At 48.7% G+C, this 25,311-nt stretch overlaps 1 protein-coding gene across 1 annotated transcript in view; it reads right to left on the bottom strand.

Moving 5' to 3' along the window:
• Positions 1 to 8,900: 8,900 nt before the first annotated feature.
• Positions 8,901 to 25,311, bottom strand: part of MRPS18B (mitochondrial ribosomal protein S18B) — a 62,807-nt gene continuing 46,396 nt past the window's right edge. Inside the window, exons 6-7 of the mRNA XM_069241959.1 lie at positions 16,855 to 16,914; positions 8,901 to 9,376 (exon numbers count right to left, since the gene is read on the bottom strand). Of these exons, the coding sequence (XP_069098060.1) occupies positions 9,132 to 9,376; positions 16,855 to 16,914 (305 nt within the window). The 3' untranslated portion in view covers positions 8,901 to 9,131. The remainder of the gene's footprint in view (positions 9,377 to 16,854; positions 16,915 to 25,311) is intronic.

Here is a 25,311-nt window from a genome sequence, read left to right on the forward strand (position 1 = left end):
ACCGTCTCACCGGCATAGATCGCCGTCGACGGCGACCAGACCGACGTCGAGGGACAAAACGTCGAAGCATGGACACAGGGGTACATCTCCGTCGACGGCAGGCCGCCGTTCGGCGTCGAGTCATCTCCGGCGCTCCCGTTCGCCGTTGAGAACGTCTCACCCCTTGGCGTCGAAGGACACAACACCAAAAACACCTCGACGGCATGAACATCCGCCGTCGACCACTCGCCACTCAACGTCGAGACACACGACGGCGAGTAGGTCCAGGTCCCGTGATAGGCGATCGGCGTCAAGACACTCGACGGCAAGACCTCCGACGTCAGGACATTCGACGTCGAGAGCAGACCAGCCAGCGCAACCTTCGACGTCGAGGATACAATCGACGTCGACACAACCTTCAGCGGTGTCACAGGCAGTAGAGCCAGCGGACAAAGCTCCCTCACCGGTGGTCTCTATAAGGAGTGCATCATCCCATTCCAGAGCATCGGGGCATGTTTCTCCCATCACAGCATCCCCGGATTCACAATACTCGAGGATGTATTCTCCTACTGCCTCATTACCGAGAACTCCATCGCCTACAGCTAGAGCAGGACGGGCTCGTTCTGCTTCTCGTCAGCCGACCACAAGACCTGCACACTCTGCTACAGCCTCTCGGAGCAGGTCCCGTTCCCGAAGGAGAACCAGGTCACGAACACCACGCAGAAGATCACCTTCTTGGTCTTCTTCAGGATCGTCTGTGGGGCGCTACTCCCCCACACTCACAGATTCTCCACCTGCTAGGATTTCCCCGGTGGATGATATCACCACTTTTAATGAGGTTCTTCTAAGGGGAGCGCAGAAGCTAAATATTGAGGTACCAGAGCCGGCCACCTCATCCTCAGTTATCTTTGAGACCCTACAACACAGATCAGTCTCGAGAAAACTGCTGCCACTAGTACCGGGTTTGCTGCAACCGACTATGGACACTTTTCTGTCTCCAGCCACTCTCAAGTCTGCCCCGGCTAGGATTCAAAAGAAATACAAAGCTCCGGAACAAGATCCTTTATTCCTGCGGAAGGATCCGCCACCGGACTCTGTGATCTTAGCCGCAGCCAGAAAAACACACTCTGTGGCATCATCTTCCACAGTCCCCCCGGATAAGGAGAGCAGACACCTAGACTCTCTGGGGAGAAAGATGTGCGGTACGGCGGCATCTGCTATGAAGGTCTCCAGCGCCTCAGCACTTCTGGGCAGATATGACCGCTCTCTGTGGGACTCACTCCACAGATTTACAGAAAAGTTGCCCAGGGAAGATAGACAGGACTTCCAGGAAATCTTGCAGGAAGGGGGCCTAGTATCTAACCAGGTCATCAGCGCGGCAGCGGACGGGGCGGATTTGGCTGCGCATGGGTATGCGCACGGAATCTGCGCTAGGAGGTCTTCCTGGCTACGGCTCACGGGTCTGAAGCAGGAAGCACAGCAGCGCATTTTGAACCTCCCATTCAGCGGGAGTTCGTTGTTCGGTACCCACGCGGATGAAGAGATTGCCCGAATGAAAACGGAAGTCGACACGATGAGGGCAGTGGGCCTGGAACGTAAAAAAGACTTCAGGCGGAGGTACAGGCCGTATGACAGACGACCATTCCAGCAGAGGGTTCAAACCCCTCACTGGTCTCAAAGGCCACAACAACGACAGGGACGTCCCCTGTTTCAGGCACGTAGACCCACAAGAGACAGAGGGTCAAGTAGACCTCAACAGTCTACAGCAAAGACGCCATCAAAGCAATGAGGCATTGCTTCCCTCAGCACTGTGCACCACTCCGGTGGGGGGAAGTGTTACGCATCATCTTCGCGAGTGGCACTCAATCACAAAAGACAAATGGGTGCTCAATATTGTCGAACATGGCTATTCTCTCCTTTTCAAAAAACCTCCTCCACACTTGCCGCCAGCAAGGTGTTTTCCTTCTCATCTCAGCCTGCTACGCAAGGAAGTTCTCGCACTCCTACAAAAGAAAGCTGTAGAAAAAGTTCCTCCGGCACAAAAAGGAAAAGGGGTGTACTCCCGTTACTTTCTGGTGGCGAAAAAAGGTCAACAGGGCCTCTTCAGACCAATTCTGGACTTACGGCTCCTGAACAAGTACATAAGAAAACAAAAGTTCAGGATGCTAGCCCTTCACCAGATTGTCCCGCAACTGCATCAGGGAGACTGGATGTGCTCCATCGATCTACAGGATGCATATTTTCACATCCCAATAGCAACCAAACATCGGAAATTTTTACGTTTCCAGATAGCGTCACAGCACTACCAATTCAGAGTCCTTCCATTCGGCCTGAAGTCTGCACCCCGAGTCTTTTCAAAATGTGTAGCAGTGGTAGCGGCACACCTTCGAAGACAAAAAATATTCGTCTATCCCTACCTGGACGACTGGCTAGTGAAGGCCTCATCTCCGGATCAGGCGAGAAAACATCGAGATATCGTTCTAAGAACTTTCGAGTCTCTAGGTCTTCAAATCAACCACGACAAGTCAACCTTGATTCCAACACAAAACCTCCGCTACCTGGGAGCGATACTAAACACAGAGCTCCAAAGAGTGTATCCTTCGGAGGAACGACTTTTATCAATCCACAGGAAGTGTCAACATCTATTAACAGCCGATGCACCTACAGCTCGTCAGGTGACATCGCTTCTGGGCTCCATGGCTTCATGCATCTTCATTGTCCCGAATGCCAGGCTACGCATGAGGCCCCTTCAGGAGGCATTAGAGAACAATTGGAGCCAAAAGACTGGTCACTGGGAGGACAGAGTTCGACTACCAACAGTGGCTTTTCAATCACTACAATGGTGGATGCACAGACCTCACCTGTCGATAGGTTCTCCGTTTCACCAGACAATTCCAGTCGACACTCTGGTGACGGATGCGTCTCTTCAGGGTTGGGGTGCTCATCTGGGTTCCTTCCAAGCTCAGGGTCTGTGGTCCGACAAGGAAAAGAACTATCACATAAATCTACTGGAACTCAGAGCAGTCCATCTGGCTCTCAAATCTTTCTCTCCATTGGTTCAGGGGAAATCTATCCTAGTTCAGACAGACAATACAACCACAATGTATTACCTGAACAAACAGGGGGGAACAAGATCACTACCTCTGTCTCGAGAATCCCAAACGATATGGCATTGGCTCCTGGCCAGGGGAATGTCTATCACAGCGGTACACCTGCCAGGTCAGCAAAACGTAGAGGCAGATTTCCTGAGCAGACATCTGGAAGACGCGCACGACTGGGTGCTACACGACGAAGTCGTCGAGGACATCTTCGGTCAATGGGGTCGACCTCAGTTGGATCTCTTTGCAGACGAAACAAACAAAAAATGCCCAGACTTCGCGTCCAGGTTCTGCCGTCCGGGATCTCAAGGGAATGCCCTGTTGATCAACTGGTCAGGGACATTTCTCTACGCCTTTCCACCGATTCCCCTCATACCGGCAGTAATCAACAAATTTTACAAATCCAGAACCAGAATGATTCTGATAGCGCCACAATGGCCCCGCCAATTCTGGTACACGGACCTACTCAACTTATCGGAAAGACCTCACAGGAGGTTGCCGTGCAGACCGGATCTCCTGAGCAGGATGGAAGGCAGAATCCTACATCCCAACCTTCCCTCTCTGAGCTTGACAGCATGGCTCCTGAATTCCTACAGTATGGGCACCTAGGGCTCTCACAGGAGTGCATGAGCATCTTGAAAGAGTCAAAACGACCTTCCACGCGGCGTTCTTACGCTTTTAAGTGGAAGAGATTTTACATCTGGTGCTCTCAACAAGGTATAAATCCCATACGAGCTCAGGAGGACGTCATACTATCCTATTTACTTCATCTGGCGAAGTCTGGTCTGCAGGTATCTTCTATTAAGGTTCATTTATCTGCAATTACAGCGTATCGTAAGTCGCCTTCTCAGGAATCCTTCTTTACGATACCTGTAGTCAAGGATTTTTTAGAAGGCTTGAAAAAGGTTTTTCCTCCCATTCGGAGACCTTCTCCTCCATGGGAACTGAATGTAGTCCTGTCAAAACCTATGGGCCCTCCCTTTGAACCTATCCACAAGGCCTCTTTACAGCACCTTACGTGGAAGACGGCTTTTTTGGTGGCCATTACTTCAGCGAGGAGGGTCAGCGAAATTCAGGCTCTGTCTTGTAGAGAACCGTACACGGTTTTTCACGATAATAGAGTGGTTCTGCGAACTCACCCATCTTTCCTTCCGAAGGTGGTGTCAGAATTCCATATCAATCAGACTATATCTTTACCGACTTTCTTTCCCAATCCGGAGACTCCGGCTGAGAAAGCATTGCATTCTTTAGACTTAAAAAGAGTGCTGAAATTCAATTTGGACAAAACAAAACCGATTAGACATTCTAACCATTTGTTTCTGAATTATGGTCATTTAAGAACAGGAGAGGCAGCGTCTAAACAAACTATATCAAGATGGATTGTGTCTTGTATTGTTAACACTTACCAACTGGCTAATAAGCAATTACTGGCTAGGCCAAAAGCGCATTCCACAAGGGGAAAAGCGGCTACTGCTGCCCTCCTTAACAATGTACCAATTTCCGAGATTTGTAAGGCTGCTACATGGAAGTCTGTGCATACCTTTACTAAGCATTACTGTTTAGACTCGGATGCAAGAGCGGATGCCCAGGTGGGGCAGGCCTCTCTTAGAAATCTATTTGCATGAATATGTATTCTTTCCTGCACTTCTTTCGGACAGTCCGCAGAGTTTAGGGATGGGCTTGCTAATCTATTCAATGTTTATGACTATTGATGAGGATCCCCTGGAAGAGAAGGATTAGTTACTTACCTGTAAATCCTAGTTCTCTTCCAGGGGTATCCTCATCAAAGTCATAAACAACCCACCCTCCTCCCCGGACTTAAGTCTCCTAGAAGTGCAGGACAGATTATCTTTCTGATCAGTTACACAGATTGTCACCGTAAAAAAGTACTGACCTAACTGTGAACCAACTGTCACCTTCCCTTCACCCCTGAGGCATGGTGGGATACTGGAGGTGCTCAGGGTCTTAAAGGCACGGTGCCAAAGTTTTTATGGTTCTCCTGTGTTAACCTGCATGCAGCCTATTGGCTAAGAATGCTTCATTGTTTTTCAATGTGGTTTTTTCTATTTTTCTCTGCTATTTACTGCTGTTTACTTCCCTAAGTCCAGTTTTTGGGGCTTAGGTAGATATTTATGATCTATTGTGATTTTATAATATAATATAAAAAAAAAAAAAAAAAAACTTGCATAGAAATAAAGCATTTTAGCCTATTTATGATTATAGCCTGCATTGCTGTTTTACACATGATAATATGTATGTATTTTATATATATATGCTCCGGGGTCCCCGCACAAGGGCGGGAATATTCAATGTTTATGACTTTGATGAGGATACCCCTGGAAGAGAACTAGGATTTACAGGTAAGTAACTAATCCTTCTTTGCTACCAGGCAAACAGGAACGTCTGCTAATGTGGTAAGGGTTACCCTTGGGAACTTTTCCCAATTGGTGAAGGAGGAGCCAGAAGTCACCCTAGACACAAGCTAGTACTAGGCATAAATGTAGCACTCCAGGGTACCTTTTGCAGAACACTACCGGACCTGTGAAAGACAGAAGAACTGCACCTGCTTTTGAGTACTCTATGGGCTGAACCTGCTCCGACTTGTATCCAGAACAAATAAGTATGTTCCAATGGTCCGCAGGCTGACCTCCTACTAAAGTACAGAGACAGAAGAGCTGCAAGAAGCCCCTCCTTCCTGGAGGATCACAGCCAACCAATTTCCACCGGAACTGCTCTGGACCCCGATGGTAGCTTCTGTGGAGTAAGACCAGTCCCTCAAGTACTGTTTTTGAGGTCCTGGAATCCTTAGCTGGTGCCAGAGTATACTCCTTTACCTTTTACTTTTTGTCTGTAGAACAGTTGAGGGACAGTGACCAACCTGCAAGCCGATAAATCGCGGGTGCATCACCGCTGGGCCGGACTTCACTGTAGCTCCTGCTATGTTCTCTGCTGGGCACCGGAATCCGGCGCCATCAAAACCACTTCAACTCCATTCAGCACCTCCCTCAACACCCCTCTCAACAAGGACTGGATCGACCCGAAGACCTCCAGAGTGTGGAAACTCAAACTTTTCCCAGTGGAAAATCTCACACCTAAAGCATCAGTTTTGCAGAACCTCTATCCCAAAGCCCATCAAGAGCCTTCTCTCAGTGCCAGCTCACTATCTGCTCTCCTGGAAGTCGATCGACAACGAAGGTAACTTTTTCACCAGGATGAACCTGGTCCTTGTATTTTACCCATGGTCCATTGCGGCCAACCCGAAAACCTACCCTCGACTAGGCTAACAGCAACCAGATGACTGCAGCTAACGCTTTTCATCTTAAACTGTAAAAAAAAAAAATTCTGCTTCCCTTTTTCGATTTTTGCCATTTTGGAGTAATTTTGTTCATTAAATTGTTCGCTATTTTTATAAATTGCAGTGGGATTTATATTGCTTTCAACTTTTCAACTGTTTTGGTACTTCTAAATTCTTTTAACATTTTCTAAAGTTATGCTGGTCTGCTCTGTGCTACAGCTACCAGGGATTGAGTTCAGTTTTAAATCACTGAAACCTTTTATTGGACCCAACAGGAATAGTGACATTACTACTAGTAGTGGACTACCATCCACGCACCGCACCGCACCACACCGCACCATACCATAGGCACTTGTGGAGCGTGCTGCTGCTTCCGAGGAAGTGTCACGGCGATAGCAGCAGGACAGAGAACAAGCAACCATCCCGTCGCCACTGGCATAAGCATCAAAAAGATGAGTCTGACAACTTTTCCTAAAGGCAGTTTCCGAAGAGGCCAAAAAGAGTAGTCAGAAGTGAATTCCAAAGTTTTGCAGTTAGGAAGGCAGTATCTACCACCCTGCCTGCCCTCCTGGACCCCTAGGGGTATGCAAGAGCTTCAGGGAGTTAGACTTCATGGACCTGCCCTGATAGTAGGCCTTAAGTCTGCTTCAAAAGTACAGCAGACCCTTCTGCTCCAGGGCACTGGAGGTGAAGTTTAATTCCTTGAAGTTGATGCGGCAACCTTTCCAGTGGATTCCAATAGGCATCAGCCTCTTCAGTAAGACAGGGTGAGTGCCCGTGTCAAACGCTGATGACAGGTCCAAGAGTACAACCATTGTTGATGCACTCTGATCAAGAACAGCCGATACATTCAGAGACCTCTAGTAAGACCGATTCTGTACTGTACCCTGCTCCGAAGCCAGACTATGTAACAAGAAGAAGAGAATTAGATTCCAGAAAAAGGAAATGTTTTCTGTTAACTGCCTTGTCTAACATTTTGTCAACTGCAGGTAGAAGTGAGATAGGTCTGAAGTTGCTAAAAGTCTTGAGGTCAGCATTGGCTTTTTTTTTGCAAGGGTAACAGGAAGACTGGTTTTCACCCCATCTGAATTAAAGCAGACTCCAGAAGCATTAACCAACTTGTTCAAAACTGGGTTGAGTAGCTGCAAGACTAATTTAAAAATATCAGGAGGGCAACAATCGTAGGGGCGAACCGGACTTGCAATTGCCCAGCAGCTACGTAGAGGCCTCACAGGTGATCAATTTAAACTTAGCCAGCACAGGGCAGGAGGAATGGATCCTCACTGTAGTTGCTGCTAACTGCCTCTGCCTGGGGAACGGATTATAAACTGCTTGAATTTTATTGGAGAAGCCAGCAAGCTCCTCGCATAGGTGGGCAGAAGGATTAAGAGGATTTTGAATAGCCCTGGGTGATAATAAAGTGCTCACAATTCCAACTAGTTCCCACGGTTTGTTTGAAGAAACATCAATGGCTGAGGCGATAAACTCTTTATGAGCCTTGTGGGAGGATTTATGAAAACTGGACACAGCCTTTTTATATATCAGTTCTGCAGCCTTATCTGAGCACTTGCGCCAACTACGCTCCAGCTGTTTACAGAATTCCCTCTCCTCCCTTAAGGCCTCCGAAAACCAGGGCGCAGATAGCCTAGATCGGTTCTGAGGTATCAGTTTTATCAGGGGAACGCGATCTAAGCCTTGGGAGACCCTTTTATCCACCCGCTCTTTATCCAGATCAACAGGGCCTGGGAGAACACTTACAGTGCCTCTTAACAGAGGTTGCACACCAGTTAATAATCCACTTTATCACAGATAGTAGGATTTCTGTATCATTTTGACTCTTGGACCTCAGTTAAGTATATGATCCTAATGTCACTGTTGTTACGTAAAGTGCTCCCACACCTCACAGTGATCAGTGTAATGTAAAACTGTTACACAAATAAATGAGAGTCCCTGGATGCATGCTCATATGGATTCAAACATGACACTCTCTCTCTGGGCTCTTGTTCAAGCCACCGTGAAATCCAGGGCTCTTCTCCAAGCCACAGTGAAATCCAGGGCTCTTCTCCAAGCCACCGTGAAATCCAGGGCTCTTCTCCAAGCCACCGTGAAATCCAGGGCTCTTCTCCAAGCCACCGTGAAATCCAGGGCTCTTCTCCAAGCCACCGTGAAATCCAGAGCTCTTCTCCAAGCCACCATGAGATTGATGCCTCTTCTCCAAGCCACCATGAGATTGATGCCTCTTCTCCAAGCCACCATGAGATTGATGCCTCTTCTCCAAGCCACCATGAGATCCACGCTCTGTCTGAATCCACCCTTCTACCTAGAGGCTAAAAGGCATGCAACATGACACATGGTCTCATGCCTCTTATCCAAGCCACCTTCATATCCATGTCTAGACGAGGACATTCCTTGCAGATGAAGGCACGGGGGGTCCAGCTTGAAGCAGCACAGCTACTGTTCAGTGATTTACAAAGCTGAACCACTCAGTATGTAAGCAGGAGGGTTTCTTTCCACTGAGAACACAGAGATCATGAACACGTAAACTTTATTACAGAAGTGTTGTCACACAGTCCTCCCATCCTGCTCAGCAGGTACATAAGCCGGGTGAGAGAGTTCCCTGCTCTTGCTGCCCCTACCCCAAGTGCCACTGTTCATACCGTTCCTGCGCGTCTCCCCAGTGCAGCTCCTCCTGTGAACCTCCAATCGCGTCACTCCCATGTTCCTCCCCTATTGTCACTCCTACTCTGGCTCGTGGCACATTATCCACTTGGGTCCTCTCTGGTCTGTGCAGCCGGTGCCTCCTCCTCCCTCTTGAGGTAGCGCCGGTAGATCTTGCGAATGAGAGTCACTTCTTTCTCTGGGGGCTGTTGCCATTCATACCAGGGGTACCATGCTGCCCCTGTCTGCAGGGTGGGTGCAGGGGGAGTCTTTGTCACTGCCCCATGCAAGTTAGTGTAGTCCTCCTCCTGATAGTCAACAAAGGGTACGCGAAAGCTCAACAACCCTGAAAGGAAGGAAGAAGAGAGAGCAATGAGGGACACAGCAGACAGCCCTGAAGGACACAGGAGGGAGCGATACCAACATGGAGACCAGGTAGAAGAGGCAGATACAGCAGGGAGAGATCAGCAGCACACAGACCTCGGAAGAGACATTGGGGGAGAGAAGAGAAGAGAGAGAGAAACGAACTAACACGCAGACCTGAGGAATACAGGCAGGCGAGATCAGAGACAGGGTTAGGGTTAGACATGAGCAGGGGCGCAGGAGAAAGAGATAAAGACCTGAGGAGGAACACAGGAGGGTGAATCAGTGACGCCCAAACCTGAGGAGGAACACGAAGAGGAAAGCTCAAGGACAGCCAGATCCACAGAGACAGAAACTCAAGGGAGAGCTCAGTGACACTGGAGAGAAGGATAAGAGACACCCAGGCCTGAAGAGGGGTAGAGGAAGGAGCAGGGAGACATCAACACTCAGGCCTGAGTAGGGACAAAGGAGGGAGAGATCAATTCAGGCCCAAGCGGGGACAGGGGAGGGAGAGACCAACACTCAGGCCTGAAGAGGGACAGAGGATGGAGCAAGGAGAGATCAACACCCAGCCCTGAGAGGGAGATGTCAACATTTGGGCCTGAATAGGGGGGGAGAGGGAGTAGGAAGAGATCAACACTCAGGCCCAAAGAGGGACAGAGGAGAGAGAGTTAAACACTCAGGTCTGAAAATGGACAGAGGAGAGAGAGATCAATATACAAGCTTGAAGAGGAACAGAGGAGGGAAAGATCAACACTCAGGCCTGAAGGGGGGCAGAGGAGGGAGAAGGGAGAGATCAACATTTAGGCCTGATGTGGGACAGGGGAGGGAGCAGGGACAGATCAATACTCAGGCCTCAAGAGGGACAGAGGAGGCAGAAATCAAATCTCAGGCCTGATGAGGGACAGAGGAGGGAGCAAGGAGAGGATCAACACCCAGGCCTGAAGAGAGACAGATGAGAGAGAGGACGATGCTTAGGCCTAAAGAGGGACAGAGGATGGAGCAAGAAGAGATCAACACTCAGCCCTGAGAGGGAGAAGTCAACATTCGGACCTGAATAGGGGGGAGAGAGGTAGCAGGAAGAGATCAACACTCAGGCCGGATTAGGGACAGATGAGGGAGAGACCAACACTCAGGCCCAAAGAGGTCTGAAAAGGGACAGAGGAGGGATCAGGGAAAGATCAATATTCAGGCTTGAAGAGGAACAGAGGTGGGAAAGATCAACACTCAGGCCTGAAAAGGGACAGAGGAGGGAGCAGGGAGAGAGCAACACTCAGGCTGAAGAGGGACAAATGAAGGTGTGGGGAGAGATCAACACTCAGGCCTGAGAAAGGACAGAAGAGGTTAGAGAACACCACCCAGGCTTGAAGAGGGACAGAGGATGGGGCAAGGGTGCACCAGCAGAGTGGGACGAGGGTGCACCAGCAGAGTGGGACGAGGGTGCACCAGCAGAGAGGGACGAGGGTGCACCAGCAGAGAGGGACGAGGGTGCACCAGCAGAGAGGGACGAGGGTGCACCAGCAGAGAGGGACGAGGGTGCACCAGCAGAGAGGGACGAGGGTGCACCAGCAGAGGGGGACGAGGGTGCACCAGCAGAGGGGGACGAGGGTGCACCAGCAGAGGGGGACGAGGGTGCACCAGCAGAGGGGGACGAGGGTGCACCAGCAGAGGGGGACGAGGGTGCACCAGCAGAGAGGGACGAGGGTGCACCAGCAGAGGGACGAGGGTACACATGCAGAGAGGGACGAGGGTACACATGCAGAGAGGGACGAGGGTACACCAGAAGAGAGGGACGAGGGTACACCAGAAGAGAGGGACGAGGGTACACCAGAAGAGAGGGACGAGGGTACACCAGAAGAGAGGGACGAGGGTACACCAGAAGAGAGGGACGAGGGGAGACAAGCAGAGCGGGATGACCTTGGGTATATAGTTGCAGGATTTAGAGCTCCAAAAAGGCAAAACTAGAGACCTTGGTTGAAGTAGATGGCCTCAGTGAAGAAAGTAAACTGAAGGGGACGGCCCATAATTGGAAGAGGGGAATTCCTGTCAAGCAGCTGTGCAAATGTGAGCTTGTTACAGCCTTGTGTAGCAGGGCGCCCAGGAGGTGAGGAGGATGAGCACCGGATACAGCTTCTGTGTAGGAGGGAGCTGCCCAGAAGGTGGGGAGGATGAGCTCACGTTAGAGTCTGCATGGTAGAGGGCAGCCCAGAAGTAGTGAATGTTGCCCCTGGTTACGGCTCATACGTGGAATCGGGCTGCACAGGAGGTGCGGAGAATAAGCCTGATTATTTGTTTGGTAGAGGGCAGCACTTGCGACCAGGCAGGTAAGCCCAGGTTATGGTTCCTGTGAGGTAGAGGGCTGAGTAGGAAGTGGGAAGCAAGGGCCAGATCACAATTTGTGTGGTGAAGGGCAGCACAGGAGGTGGGAACATTGAGCCTGGTTATGGTTTCTGTGTGGTAGAGGGCAGCGTAGGAGGTGGTAATGAGGAGCCTGGTTACAGTTTCTAGGTGGTGGAGGGCAGCAAGGAAGTGGGAATGATGAGCATGGTTATGGTTTCTGTGTGGTAGAAGGCAGCACAGGAGGTGGGAAGGATGAGCCTGGTTATGGTTTCTGTGTGGTAGAGGGCAGCACAGGAGGTGGGAAGGATGAGCCTGGTTATGGTTTCTGTGTGGTAGAAGGCAGCGTAGGAGGTGGGAAGGATGAGCATGGTTATGGTTTCTGTGTGGTAGAAGGCAACGCAGGAGGTGGGAAGGATGAGCCTGGTTATGGTTTCTGTGTGCCAGAAGGCAACGCAGGAAGTGGGAATGATGAGCATGGTTATGGTTTCTGTGTGGTAGAGGGCAGCACAGGAGGTGAGAAGGATGAGCCTGGTTATGGTTTCTGTGTGCCAGAAGGCAACGCAGGAGGTGGGAAGGATGAGCCTGGTTATGGTTTCTGTGTGGTAGAAGGCAACGCAGGAGGTGGGAAGGATGAGCCTGGTTATGGTTTCTGTGTGCCAGAAGGCAACGCAGGAAGTGGGAATGATGAGCCTGGTTATGGTTTCTGTGTGGTAGAGGGCAGCACAGGAGGTGAGAAGGATGAGCCTGGTTATGGTTTCTGTGTGCCAGAGGGCAACGCAGGAGGTGGGAAGGATGAGCCTGGTTATGGTTTCTGTGTGGTAGAAGGGAGCACAGGAGGTGGGAAGGATGAGCCTGGTTATGGTTTCTGTGTGGTAGAAGGCAACGCAGGAGGTGGGAAGGATGAGCCTGGTTATGGTTTCTGTGTGGTAGAGGGCAGCACAGGAGGTGGGAACAATAAGCCTGGTTATGGTTTCTAGGTGATAGAGGGCAGCGCTGGAGGAGGGAATGAGGAGCCTTGTTGTGGTTTCTAGGTGGTGGTGGGCAGCACCGGAAGTGGTAACAATGAGCCTTGTTATGGTTTCTGTGTGGTAGAGGGCAGCACAGGAGGTGGGAAGGATGAGTCTGGTTATGGTTTCTGTGTGGTTGAAGGCAACGCAGGAGGTGGGAACGATGAGCCTGGTTATGGTTTCTGAGTGGTAGGAAGCAGCGCAGGAGGTGGGAAGGATGAGCCTGGTTATGGTTTCTAGGTGGGAGCTGGCAGTGCAGGAGGTGGGAACGATGAGCCTGGTTATGGTTTCTTTGTGGTAGAAGGCAACGCAGGACGTGGGAAGGATGAGCCTGGTTATGGTTTCTGAGTCATGGAAGGCAGCGCAGGAGGTTGGAACAATGAGCCTGGTTACAGTTTCTAGATGGTAGGAGGCAGCAGAGGACGTGGGAATGATGAGCCTGGTTATGGTTTGTTGCAGCAAAAGAGGTGGGAATGGTGAGCAGTGTTATGGTTTCTGTATGGTAGAGGGCAGCACAGGAGATGGGAACAATAAGCCTGGTTATGGTTTCTAGGTGATAGAGGGCAGTGCTGGAGGATGGAATGAGGAGCCTTGTTGTGGTTTTTAGGTGGTGGAGGGCAGCACCGGAAGTGGTAACAATGAGCCTGGTTATGGTTTCTGTGTGGTAGAAGGCAGCGCAGGAGGTGGGAAGGATGAGCCTGGTTATGGTTTCTGTGTGGTAGAAGGCAGCGCAGGAGGTGGGAAGGATGAGCCTGGTTATGGTTTCTGTGTGCCAGAAGGCAACGCAGGAAGTGGGAATGATGAGCATGGTTATGGTTTCTGTGTGGTAGAGGGCAGCACAGGAGGTGAGAAGGATGAGCCTGGTTATGGTTTCTGTGTGCCAGAAGGCAACGCAGGAGGTGGGAAGGATGAGCCTGGTTATGGTTTCTGTGTGGTAGAAGGCAACGCAGGAGGTGGGAAGGATGAGCATGGTTATGGTTTCTGTGTGGTAGAGGGCAGCACAGGAGGTGAGAAGGATGAGCCTGGTTATGGTTTCTGTGTGCCAGAAGGCAACGCAGGAGGTGGGAAGGATGAGCCTGGTTATGGTTTCTGTGTGGTAGAAGGCAACGCAGGAGGTGGGAAGGATGAGCCTGGTTATGGTTTCTGTGTGCCAGAAGGCAACGCAGGAAGTGGGAATGATGAGCATGGTTATGGTTTCTGTGTGGTAGAAGGCAGCACAGGAGGTGGGAAGGATGAGCCTGGTTATGGTTTCTGTGTGGTAGAAGGCAACGCAGGAGGTGGGAAGGATGAGCCTGGTTATGGTTTCTGTGTGGTAGAGGGCAGCACAGGAGGTGGGAACGATGAGCCTGGTTATGGTTTCTGAGTGGTAGGAAGCAGCGCAGGAGGTGGGAAGGATGAGCCTGGTTATGGTTTCTAGGTGGGAGAAGGCAGTGCAGGAGGTGGGAACGATGAGCCTGGTTATGGTTTCTGTGTGGTAGAAGGCAACGCAGGGCGTGGGAAGGATGAGCCTGGTTATGGTTTCTGTGTGGTAGAAGGCAACGCAGGAGGTGGGAAGGATGAGCATGGTTATGGTTTCTGTGTGGTAGAGGGCAGCACAGGAGGTGGGAACGATGAGCCTGGTTATGGTTTCTGAGTGGTAGGAAGCAGCGCAGGAGGTGGGAAGGATGAGCCTGGTTATGGTTTCTAGGTGGGAGAAGGCAGTGCAGGAGGTGGGAACGATGAGCCTGGTTATGGTTTCTGTGTGGTAGAAGGCAACGCAGGACGTGGGAAGGATGAGCCTGGTTATGGTTTCTGTGTGGTAGAAGGCAACGCAGGAGGTGGGAAGGATGAGCCTGGTTATGGTTTCTGAGTCGTGGAAGGCAGCGCAGGAGGTTGGAACAATGAGCCTGGTTACAGTTTCTAGATGGTAGGAGGCAGCAGAGGACGTGGGAATGATGAGCCTGGTTATGGTTTGTTGCAGCAAAAGAGGTGGGAATGGTGAGCAGTGTTATGGTTTCTGTATGGTAGAGGGCAGCACAGGAGGTGGGAACAATAAGCCTGGTTATGGTTTCTAGGTGATAGAGGGCAGCGCTGGAGGATGGAATGAGGAGCCTTGTTGTGGTTTTTAGGTGGTGGAGGGCAGCACCGGAAGTGGTAACAATGAGCCTTGTTATGGTTTCTGTGTGGTAGAAGGCAGCGCAGGAGGTGGGAAGGATGGGCCTGGTTATGGTTTCTGTGTGGTAGAGGGCAGCACAGGAGGTGGGAAGGATGAGCCTGGTTATGGTTTCTGTGTGGTAGAAGGCAGCGCAGGAGGTGGGAAGGATGAGCCTGGTTATGGTTTCTGTGTGCCAGAAGGCAACGCAGGAAGTGGGAATGATGAGCATGGTTATGGTTTCTGTGTGGTAGAGGGCAGCACAGGAGGTGAGAAGGATGAGCCTGGTTATGGTTTCTGTGTGCCAGAAGGCAACGCAGGAGGTGGGAAGGATGAGCCTGGTTATGGTTTCTGTGTGGTAGAAGGCAACGCAGGAGGTGGGAAGGATGAGCATGGTTATGGTTTCTGTGTGGTAGAGGGCAGCACAGGAGGTGAGAAGGATGAGCCTGGTTATGGTTTCTGTGTGCCAGAAGGCAACGCAGGAGGTGGGAAGGATGAGCCTGGTTATGGTTTCTGTGTGGTAGAAGGCAACGCAGGAGGTGGGAAGGATGAGCCTGGTTATGGTTTCTGTGTGCCAGAAGGCAACGCAGGAAGTGGGAATGATGAGCATGGTTATGGTTTCTGTGTGGTAGAAGGCAGCACAGGAGGTGGGAAGGATGAGCCTGGTTATGGTTTCTGTGTGGTAGAAGGCAACGCAGGAGGTGGGAAGGATGAGCCTGGTTATGGTTTCTGTGTGGTAGAGGGCAGCACAGGAGGTGGGAACGATGAGCCTGGTTATGGTTTCTGAGTGGTAGGAAGCAGCGCAGGAGGTGGGAAGGATGAGCCTGGTTATGGTTTCTAGGTGGGAGAAGGCAGTGCAGGAGGTGGGAACGATGAGCCTGGTTATGGTTTCTGTGTGGTAGAAGGCAACGCAGGACGTGGGAAGGATGAGCCTGGTTATGGTTTCTGTGTGGTAGAAGGCAACGCAGGAGGTGGGAAGGATGAGCATGGTTATGGTTTCTGTGTGGTAGAGGGCAGCACAGGAGGTGGGAACGATGAGCCTGGTTATGGTTTCTGAGTGGTAGGAAGCAGCGCAGGAGGTGGGAAGGATGAGCCTGGTTATGGTTTCTAGGTGGGAGAAGGCAGTGCAGGAGGTGGGAACGATGAGCCTGGTTATGGTTTCTGTGTGGTAGAAGGCAACGCAGGACGTGGGAAGGATGAGCCTGGTTATGGTTTCTGTGTGGTAGAAGGCAACGCAGGAGGTGGGAAGGATGAGCCTGGTTATGGTTTCTGAGTCGTGGAAGGCAGCGCAGGAGGTTGGAACAATGAGCCTGGTTACAGTTTCTAGATGGTAGGAGGCAGCAGAGGACGTGGGAATGATGAGCCTGGTTATGGTTTGTTGCAGCAAAAGAGGTGGGAATGGTGAGCAGTGTTATGGTTTCTGTATGGTAGAGGGCAGCACAGGAGGTGGGAACAATAAGCCTGGTTATGGTTTCTAGGTGATAGAGGGCAGCGCTGGAGGATGGAATGAGGAGCCTTGTTGTGGTTTTTAGGTGGTGGAGGGCAGCACCGGAAGTGGTAACAATGAGCCTTGTTATGGTTTCTGTGTGGTAGAAGGCAGCGCAGGAGGTGGGAAGGATGGGCCTGGTTATGGTTTCTGTGTGGTAGAGGGCAGCACAGGAGGTGGGAATGATGAGCTTGGGGATGGTTTCTGTGTGGTAGAGGGCAGCGCTGGAGGTGGGAACAATGAGCCTGGTTATGGTTTCTGCGTGGTAGAGGGCAGCGCTGGAGGAGGGAAGGATGAGCCAAGTTATTGTTTTTAGGTGGTGGAGGGCAGCACCGGAAGTGGTAACAATGAGCCTTGTTATGGTTTCAGTGTGGTAGAGGGCAGCACAGGAGGTGAGGAGAATCCTGGTTATGTCTTCCTTTAGTGCTGCACGGGACGCAGCAAGGACGGATCAATAGTTAGGGTTTCACATCTATAACCCGTCATTCCCCACGTACCAAAATCTCGGGCCTTGCCAATGACTTCTGTCAGCTTCTTTTGCTGTTTCATACACACACCTGCAAGGAAAGAGGAAACAAATGAGGTCATGCATGACCCACAGCAGCAAGTCATACGCAGAAGGGCACTCTCCTACTAGGTGCAATACATCCATTAACAGAAGGCTGCCCTACATGTGCCTAGTTACTCAAATTTTAACTAATATTATGTCAACAGCCTCTAAGAATGCAAGCACTGACGTTCCCACAAATTCTTTCTGTAGGTTACTAACAGTATTCAGTAACTATATATATATTCCACTGAAAAAACAAAGGTTACAGGGACATTGTAGTTAGGAATTAGAATTGATAAAATATACAAATTCACTGAAAAAAACAAAGGTTACAGGGACGTTATAGTTAGGCTCACATTTTAAATGTAAAAAACCTTAGAAATTCATCAGTTATGGTTACCTTAAGTAACTATAACTTGTGCCTTAAGGTAACTATAACTCGTGCCCTTGCCATGCACAGTTTTTATGTCAAAACTTTTAATACAAATATTACACTGATATTATCAATGATGTTATCAAAGATGTCATGTGTGCTGTCATTTGTGCTGCAATTCGTGGGGTCTTTAGCAGTGCATGGCTAGGGTGCGAGCCTTAGTTACCTTAGAGCACAAGTTATAGTTAATGGAGGTAACTCGAACTAGAACTGGTGAATTTCTAAGGTTTTCTCTGTTTAAAATGTGAGCCTAAGTATAACATCCCTGTAACCTTTATTTTTGTCAGTGAATTTCTCTGTTTTTTTTTTTAACGTAGAGTAATTATTAATTACTATACCTTAATCCAAGCCGCTGTCCACAGGGGCTGTGGCCAACCCCCTATAACCACCCAACCCTACACTGTGCGCGATCTTCACCCATATGCAGCGCAGGTTGCCCACAAGACCTGGCTTGCAGCCAGACCCTCGGGCCAACCTCCCTAACCACCAACCATATGTTGTGCATTGCCCTTTAGCCATACGTGGTCCCTCTGGGTGTGAGAAGGCGTATCAGGGGTCGATAGTGGCTGTTAGATTGTCTGGCTGTGAGAGTGCATACATCAGTGTTTTAGTGGGTGTGTCAGCGTGTGTGCGGGTCTGCGAGTGGGTGCATGAGGGTGTTCCTGAGTCTGAGTAGGAGTTTGTAAGGAAATGCCTCCTTGGCATGGTTACCCCCTGACTTTTTGCCTTTGCTGACGCCAAGTTATGATTTGAAAGTGTGCTGAGGTCTGCTAACCAGGCCCCAGCACCAGTGTTCTTTCCCTAACCTGTACCTTTGTTTCCACAATTGGCACACCGTGGCATCCAGGTAAGTCCCTTGTAACTGGTACCCCTGGTACCAAGGGCCCTGATGCCAGGGAAGGTCTCTAAGGGCTGCAGCATGTCTTATGCCACCCTAGGGACCCCTCATTCAGCACAGACACACTGCTTGCCAGCTTGTGTTGTCGCGTGGGCTCTCATTATTCTAAATGAGACTACTGGATTTCTAGGTAGCAGGATCGATAACGGTGTGGGGGACTGAGTCTGACCCACGTGTAAAGAACTCTGTCACCCTAAATCCGGTTTTTGCTCCGGCTAACTAGCAGTGCCTCATTTCTCCCCTGTGGAAGGAATGATTTGGCAGCCGAGCGCATGACATCTTCGGAACTTCTCAGGGAAGTCGTGGTTACTCAGATCCAAACCAACTCTCTTATTTCCAATATGATCTCATATACAAATGACAAAGACAGTATAAGTTTTATATAATGTTTTTAATAAAACGACTGTATTTTAGATATTAAGGCGTGAGCCGCAATAACCAGACCGATACAACACAGTAGGATTGTGATAGTTACCAGGAGAGTAAAACATAAAAACAAAGCTATCATATTGTCAAACAGTTTCTACTCTCCCTCTGCTTGTTCTATCTAGAGCACAGCATGTTAAGCTTCTAGTTTGCCTATTAGAATCACTATGGGGATATCAGCCCTCATACCTGAGCAAAGACCTGTTATCTTGGTTCAGCATCTGCAACGAGGCAGTCAACATCAAGTTGTGGTTCCCTGGTCGGAATCTCCCTCTTCCGTGTATTGGGACAAGGAAGTGATTTTATAACTAACATGTCATCGTGATCACAAAATGTCCCTACGCAGGAATGCCAAGTCTAAACTCTTACCACGTCTATCGGCAATGTACCAGACTGTATCCTTGACTGAAGCACAGAGTGAATATGTTATGGAGAACTCCAGTGCTGAAGTAGGCAAAACAGTGTGATATGAATAAAAAGCAACACAGTAGAACTGGCTATTTGAAAAATAACAGTACGAAGCCTAATAAAAAGCATGTAGAGCAAAGTGCACAGAGGCTCTAAGCTGTCAGCAAATGAATAAAATATATTCAGGGCAAAATGCACAAAGGCCTAAAACCTGAAGCTAAAGCGCAATGAATACGTAAAACTAACCACACTACACTCTCCCCTTGTCGGTAGCAAGTGGTTCCAATAATATAAAAGGATGCCCTAAATATAAACAATACCTAAAACAAGTATTTCGACAAGGTGAGAAGACAACAAAGTCATAAATTTAGGTAACATGTGGTCATAAAACCAAATTCAATATAGTGTCAATTTTGTAAAAATCCAATCGTCAGATAGAAGCAATAGAACGCAGGAGTTCCTCCACTTCGATATATGTCAATATCGGAAGATCCACGCCACAAAGTACCATGGAGCAGGTGTGATCCAAAGCCCCAAAACCATTCAGGGCGGCACCACGTGCAGGGCCTATGAAAGAGACAATACCATCTTCCTCCAGGAAGGGAATCTCATAAACTGCCTCACGAAGCAAGCGCATCCGTAGTGCACAAGTCTGGGAATGAGCCCTAATCGGGAACATCAACAGATCAGTATAGACCATTGGAGGGCGCTGCAATGAGAGACAGAGAGCCAGTGCATGTTCAAACGAGCACCAAAGGCATCGAAACACGGGTTGCACACAATCCAAAACCGGTCTGAATGACAGAGACCAGTCGCACTCCAAATGTCCCAGGAGTGTCGCTCCAAAATGCTGCATCATGCGTTCACGACACAGCTGCGCTGATGGGAGCAGCAGTACAGGATCTCGTTGTGACGGGACAGCCATTGCGAAAAAATAGCAATAACAGCAAGACTCCAGCCAGTAAAGCCAAAGTAATCGGGAAACCCCCAAAAATGCTTCCGAAAATAGAATGTATAGCCGAAGGTATCAAACCGAATATGGAAGAGAAGGTATGAGCAAAACCAACACCAACGACTTTGAAAAAATGTGCAATACCAGCGGTGCTGGATGCATTAAATATACGTCCCACAAGTTCACCGAAGTGATTCGGAAAGTTAGTATTCAAAAGGGACTGTATCTCCGCCGATGACCTTGCCACCTGAAGTGCGTAGGTCTCGCTAGCAGATGTAAGGGCCACATGCTTTTGAAACAATAAAGCTTTTAGCCGACTCAACTTGTCGAAATCAGCCTTGGAAGTAGCAATATGAGGCCAGATGTCCGCTACCTCCCTAATTTGAGTGGGGGGAAACAACACATTCCCGCAGCACGTAACGGCCTTGTTGACAACGACGTTGTAAACTATTCCGGCACGCATGCCACAGCAGCGTTCGCTGTTAAGAACAATGTAACTGCCGTTAGAAAGCACCTGGAAAGTGTTTTTAATAACCGGGACTGGAACTCCCTTCAGATAACAAGCTAAGTTAGCAATCGAAGCGTTACACGCCCCGTGCAAGGACAGCTGTTTACAAACCATTGAATGGCTGACAGAAGCTTCGCATTCGCTGCCGCTAAGAAAAACCTCCTTCAAACCATTAACACATCTGTACTGAAAGGGAAGGTCCCACACCTCGTGTATGTAACTGTCTCCCAATAGTTCATATCTACCCACCGGAATGTGCTTCAAACACGAAGTAAATTGCAAAGTAGAGATAGGCAAATTAATAACCCCATGGATCAACCATTCAGCTGACGGAATCTCAGCTACCGTGAAAGGCAGTTTCTCTAATTTTTCAATATTTAACATAACATATGTCGCTTCCTTTTTAGCCATCAGTTGTTGTTGACGAGTCAAATTAAAAGAGATAAAGATCTCCCTGGCACGAACGTGCTGCCATGGAACGCGACCCGCCTTCAAGGTCTGAAGAGTCCAACCCAGCTGCATGATGGACCGCGTCTGACTCTGCCCATGATATAAAGAAGACATGTCCGATTTAATAATGTCAATGGCAGAGGAAACAATGCTGTCAATCGTGTAAACACGTTCGGAAAGGGTATGCATGCCATTATCAACAACAAAGTCTGCATCAGATTTTCTTGATCAATCTGCCTCAACCGGGCTGCAGCCTCTTGTTGTGAAAGCTTCCAAATCTCATTATAAACCTTGTATAAGAACCTTTTCTTCCGTGGTACTCTGGGACCTGACAAAAAATCTTGTAAATCAGTATTATTAGACAGTAACATGAGATGTGACTTAACTGCATCCAGCGTGGATGACTTCAACCATTGCTGACAAAGCTTCCCCACACTGTATGTAGTTATAATATCAGCATGTTCTGGTGAAACGTAACGAGGGTCTGCCCTACTAGTCCTGAACCCCCCTGAAGAGGTGACAAAACATTGATGACACATATTAGTGTCTACAGGCCATAATAACCACCCGCCTGGATGTAACGATGAAGTGTTAAGTGTACCATTCTGGACCCAATGTGTAAAGTCACTGAAAGTAGCATTCACATAGTGCTGCCAATTTTTTAATTTAGAAGGGACAGGTATACTAGGCAAAGTTAACTCCTTAATCGTCGCTAAGCCCAAACAGCTAGTCTGTTGTACTGTGTCATTGAGGAAAATCATCTGCACAGGGATAATACATGCTCTAAATAACGTGTCCCTGCCTTGCATTTGCCAATTTTTCGTACCCCAAACACTTTTCAAGTCAACAGTTTTGAACCAGTATTCATATCCCTCGACCGACAGTTTAGATACAAACAAATTGGAATACAGTAATTTAGTATCGGTCAATAACATTTGCTTATTAGAATACGGTGTAACTTTAAAATAGTAGGACCTAGCATTACGTGGATCATGCCCAGCAAAATATGCAAATTTTTCATAATACGTTTTTGAACTCCCTTGTGGAGGAGTCGAGCAATGTTCCCATTGCACATAATTAAACATGTGCTTAGGGCTACTAGCTTTATGAATAAAGTGGTGTCCATAATAGTTGTAACAAAACATGTCACCATGATTATCTCTAAACTGGTAAGCATCTTCATCGTCATAGACAGTATAATATTGCAAATCCGTTAACATAGAATCTACTGTCTTCACATCCCAATCATCAGAAACAATGCCAGGTATAACAATATCATTCATTGATAATTTGAGGACATACGGTATTTGAATCAATTCAGTGGGACCATATATATCAAACATTACTTTATCCCACACAATTCCATCCGGAACTGGTATAGCAGAAATGTTCACTGTGGACAAGTCTCTTCGAACCATATGAGACGAAAAATGTGGTTTCAACACAGTCTCCACGCGCTCAATGTCAGATCGATCAGGAAGAAAATGACCATGTATTATCAGAAAAAAAGTAACCACAAATCCCAACCATAATAAAATAGTCATCACGGCCAAAAACAGCCAAAAATAGTTCCAAGGAAAAACAAAATATGTTCGTTTAAGGCATCCCAGCAGCCGTCGTGGACCGTGGACAGAAGACATCGAAGACGAGGAGCCGGACCCATCATTATCAGCGTCGTTGAAGCAGCCAGAAGCAGTTCTAGCAAAAGGTGCAACTGTGAACGAAGAAGCAGACGGAGGCTCTCGCCGTGGCACGCTATAAACCACATGTTCAGAAACGTCAGTAGAACGTACAGCAATTTGATCACAAGATTCCATATTAATCGCCGTCGGTGGAACAATCGCAAGATCATCATCCACCCTCCCCAAGCTCGGAGAGGAAACAGTGTCGGTGAAAATCACCTGCAGCGGGACCTCGTCCCCAGTAGTGAGAGGGATTCCGGAACTACTGGGTGTCCCTCTTGGTCTGCTGTGCAGAATCGGCCACATGTTGTAACTTGACATTATCAATGGAAACAAAGCGATTTCCTTTGGCCCCTCGCAGCGGCGGTAAAATCACAGTTCTCGTGCCGCTTACCCCTAACACGGGGACAGGTTCTCGATAGGAAGGACCAAATTCTTTTTTAACTGCGACCTTTTCACGCACTAGATCCCCAATCCTGGGTATCCAACCAGTAGGTGTTACTGGCCCATCCTTAATTCCTGAGGAGGCAGCATTAGCAGAAGAGTTATCTTCACGGAATTGTTGTAAATCCTGCAAAACAGTGGCACGATCATTTATGTCAAAGGGCGTATCTGCCGCCTCCACACCAGGACCATCAAGATCAGGAACATACATTTGTGTTCCAAACAGGCACTCATATGAAGTACGACCCCCCAGTGACCTTCTAGGCAAGTTATTAAGTGCTCTCTGTACTCCATATAGGTGGGCTAGCCAACCACGACCCGTACCTATAACTCTGGCCGTTAAGGACTGCTTTAAATCACGATTTAAACGCTCCACAACAGAATTTCCCTCGGGATGAAATGGAGACGAGAATTGAAGTTGGACCCCCAACGAAGCCATGGTGTCCCTGAATGCCTTAGAGGCAAAAGCAGGGCCCTGGTCCGAATGAAAAGCCGCAACTGCAAATATATCGACAAAGATGCGCAAATCTTTAATAACAGTGCGAGCGTCAGCCGAGCGTTGTGGCCATACCCATACAAATCTGGAGCACGAATCTACAGCAACCAATATATACTTGTATGCACTATCTGGCGTCAGCGGACCACAATGATCCAAGTACACACACTGTAATGGTTTGTTTGAAATCAGAAGGGGCGTCTGCTGCGGGCGTCTAGCAGACGATGCCTTAATTTGTTGACAAATGTCACAACAAAGGACATACTGCTTCGTCTCTTTATAGAGACCTGGCCACCAGTAACGAGCCTGTAAAAGTGAAATTGTGGCAGCCACCCCAGCATGTGCAGAAGCCACCCCCTCATGGGCTGCAGAAATCAATCGAGGTCTCTCTATTTTATTCGGAATTTCACGTACACCAATGCCTGGAATTGTAACAGTAGCATTTAGCGAACCATTCAAGCAGTAACTATATTTTGAAGGAAATCCTTTAGGAAAGGGCGTGCCATCAGCCGTAGCTTTTATGGCAGCCGATATTTCTGTGTCTGGTTTGGAACTCGAACGAGTCACTGCGGCCACAGTGGCGACAGCCACTGCCGATTTTGCGGCTTCATCAGCCAAAGTATTCCCAGCAACGTGTATTCCAACGCGCTGGTGTCCAAGTGTATGCACAACATGGACTTTAGGAAGCGTTTCCTTCAGATCCGCAACCTTACCCCACAACATTTTATGCTTAATGGTGTTGCCTTTAGAATCTCTGAACCCATTCATCTTCCAATAGTGTAAATATTCGTTGAAAGACTGCACACAGTAGTAGGAGTCACAGACCAGCAAGGTTAAAAGTGCCGGATCCGCGTGCTCCAACGCTAACAATAGAGCTTTGAGCTCAGCCAGCTGTGCCGTGCAATCACCCAAGGTTTTAGTATAAGTATGTCGGGGGCAGAACACTTCCCCCTCCATAGTGCCGCTCACCACCGCACATGCAGCAGAATACTGTTGTTTAGTCCCAACCGCTGGTTGCGCAGAGCCATCAGTATACATGACCACTTCATATTGGTCAATAGGCAATGTACCAGCAGGAACAGGGTATTCTATTTCATATTGAAGAAATTCTTGAGTCTGCAGTTTAGGGTCAAATACATAATCTACATCAGTGGCTGTCAAAGACGTAGCCCATTGTATCCATCGCGGGTGTAGAGCCTTCGAATTAGGAACACTCGCTTTTGTAACAGCCTCTAAGGCCGGAACCGGTGAAACGACAACAATACGTTGACCCTGGGCCAGCGGTCTTTCTTTAATAACAGCCATCTGTACTGCTGTGAGAATTTTCTCAGTTTGTGCAAAACGTTGCTCTGCAGCAGAATACAAGTGAGATTTGTATGCAATTGGGACAGTCTCCCCTTCATTAAAGGTGACATAAGTAAACCCAACAGCCCCAGGTATCACCCTGATCACTAAATGTGTCTTATTGTCCCGAGTGTGTAAGTGCTTAACTGCTAAAAGATCACTCTGTAATTCCCGCAGTATGTGTGTATGTTCAATCGTCCAAAATTTACTAGAAAAATTCGGGCGAATCAACTTGTATAAGGGTTTTATACGCGTTGCATAATCAGGAATGTAAGTTCTGCCAAAATTCAGAAACCCCAACAATGACTGGAGCTTCCGAACCGTATTAGGAGGCTGCAATAAAGCACATTTCTCCAAAAAATG

Source organism: Pleurodeles waltl, chromosome 6, assembly GCF_031143425.1.
Source record: "Pleurodeles waltl isolate 20211129_DDA chromosome 6, aPleWal1.hap1.20221129, whole genome shotgun sequence".
NCBI lineage: Eukaryota > Metazoa > Chordata > Amphibia > Caudata > Salamandridae > Pleurodeles > Pleurodeles waltl.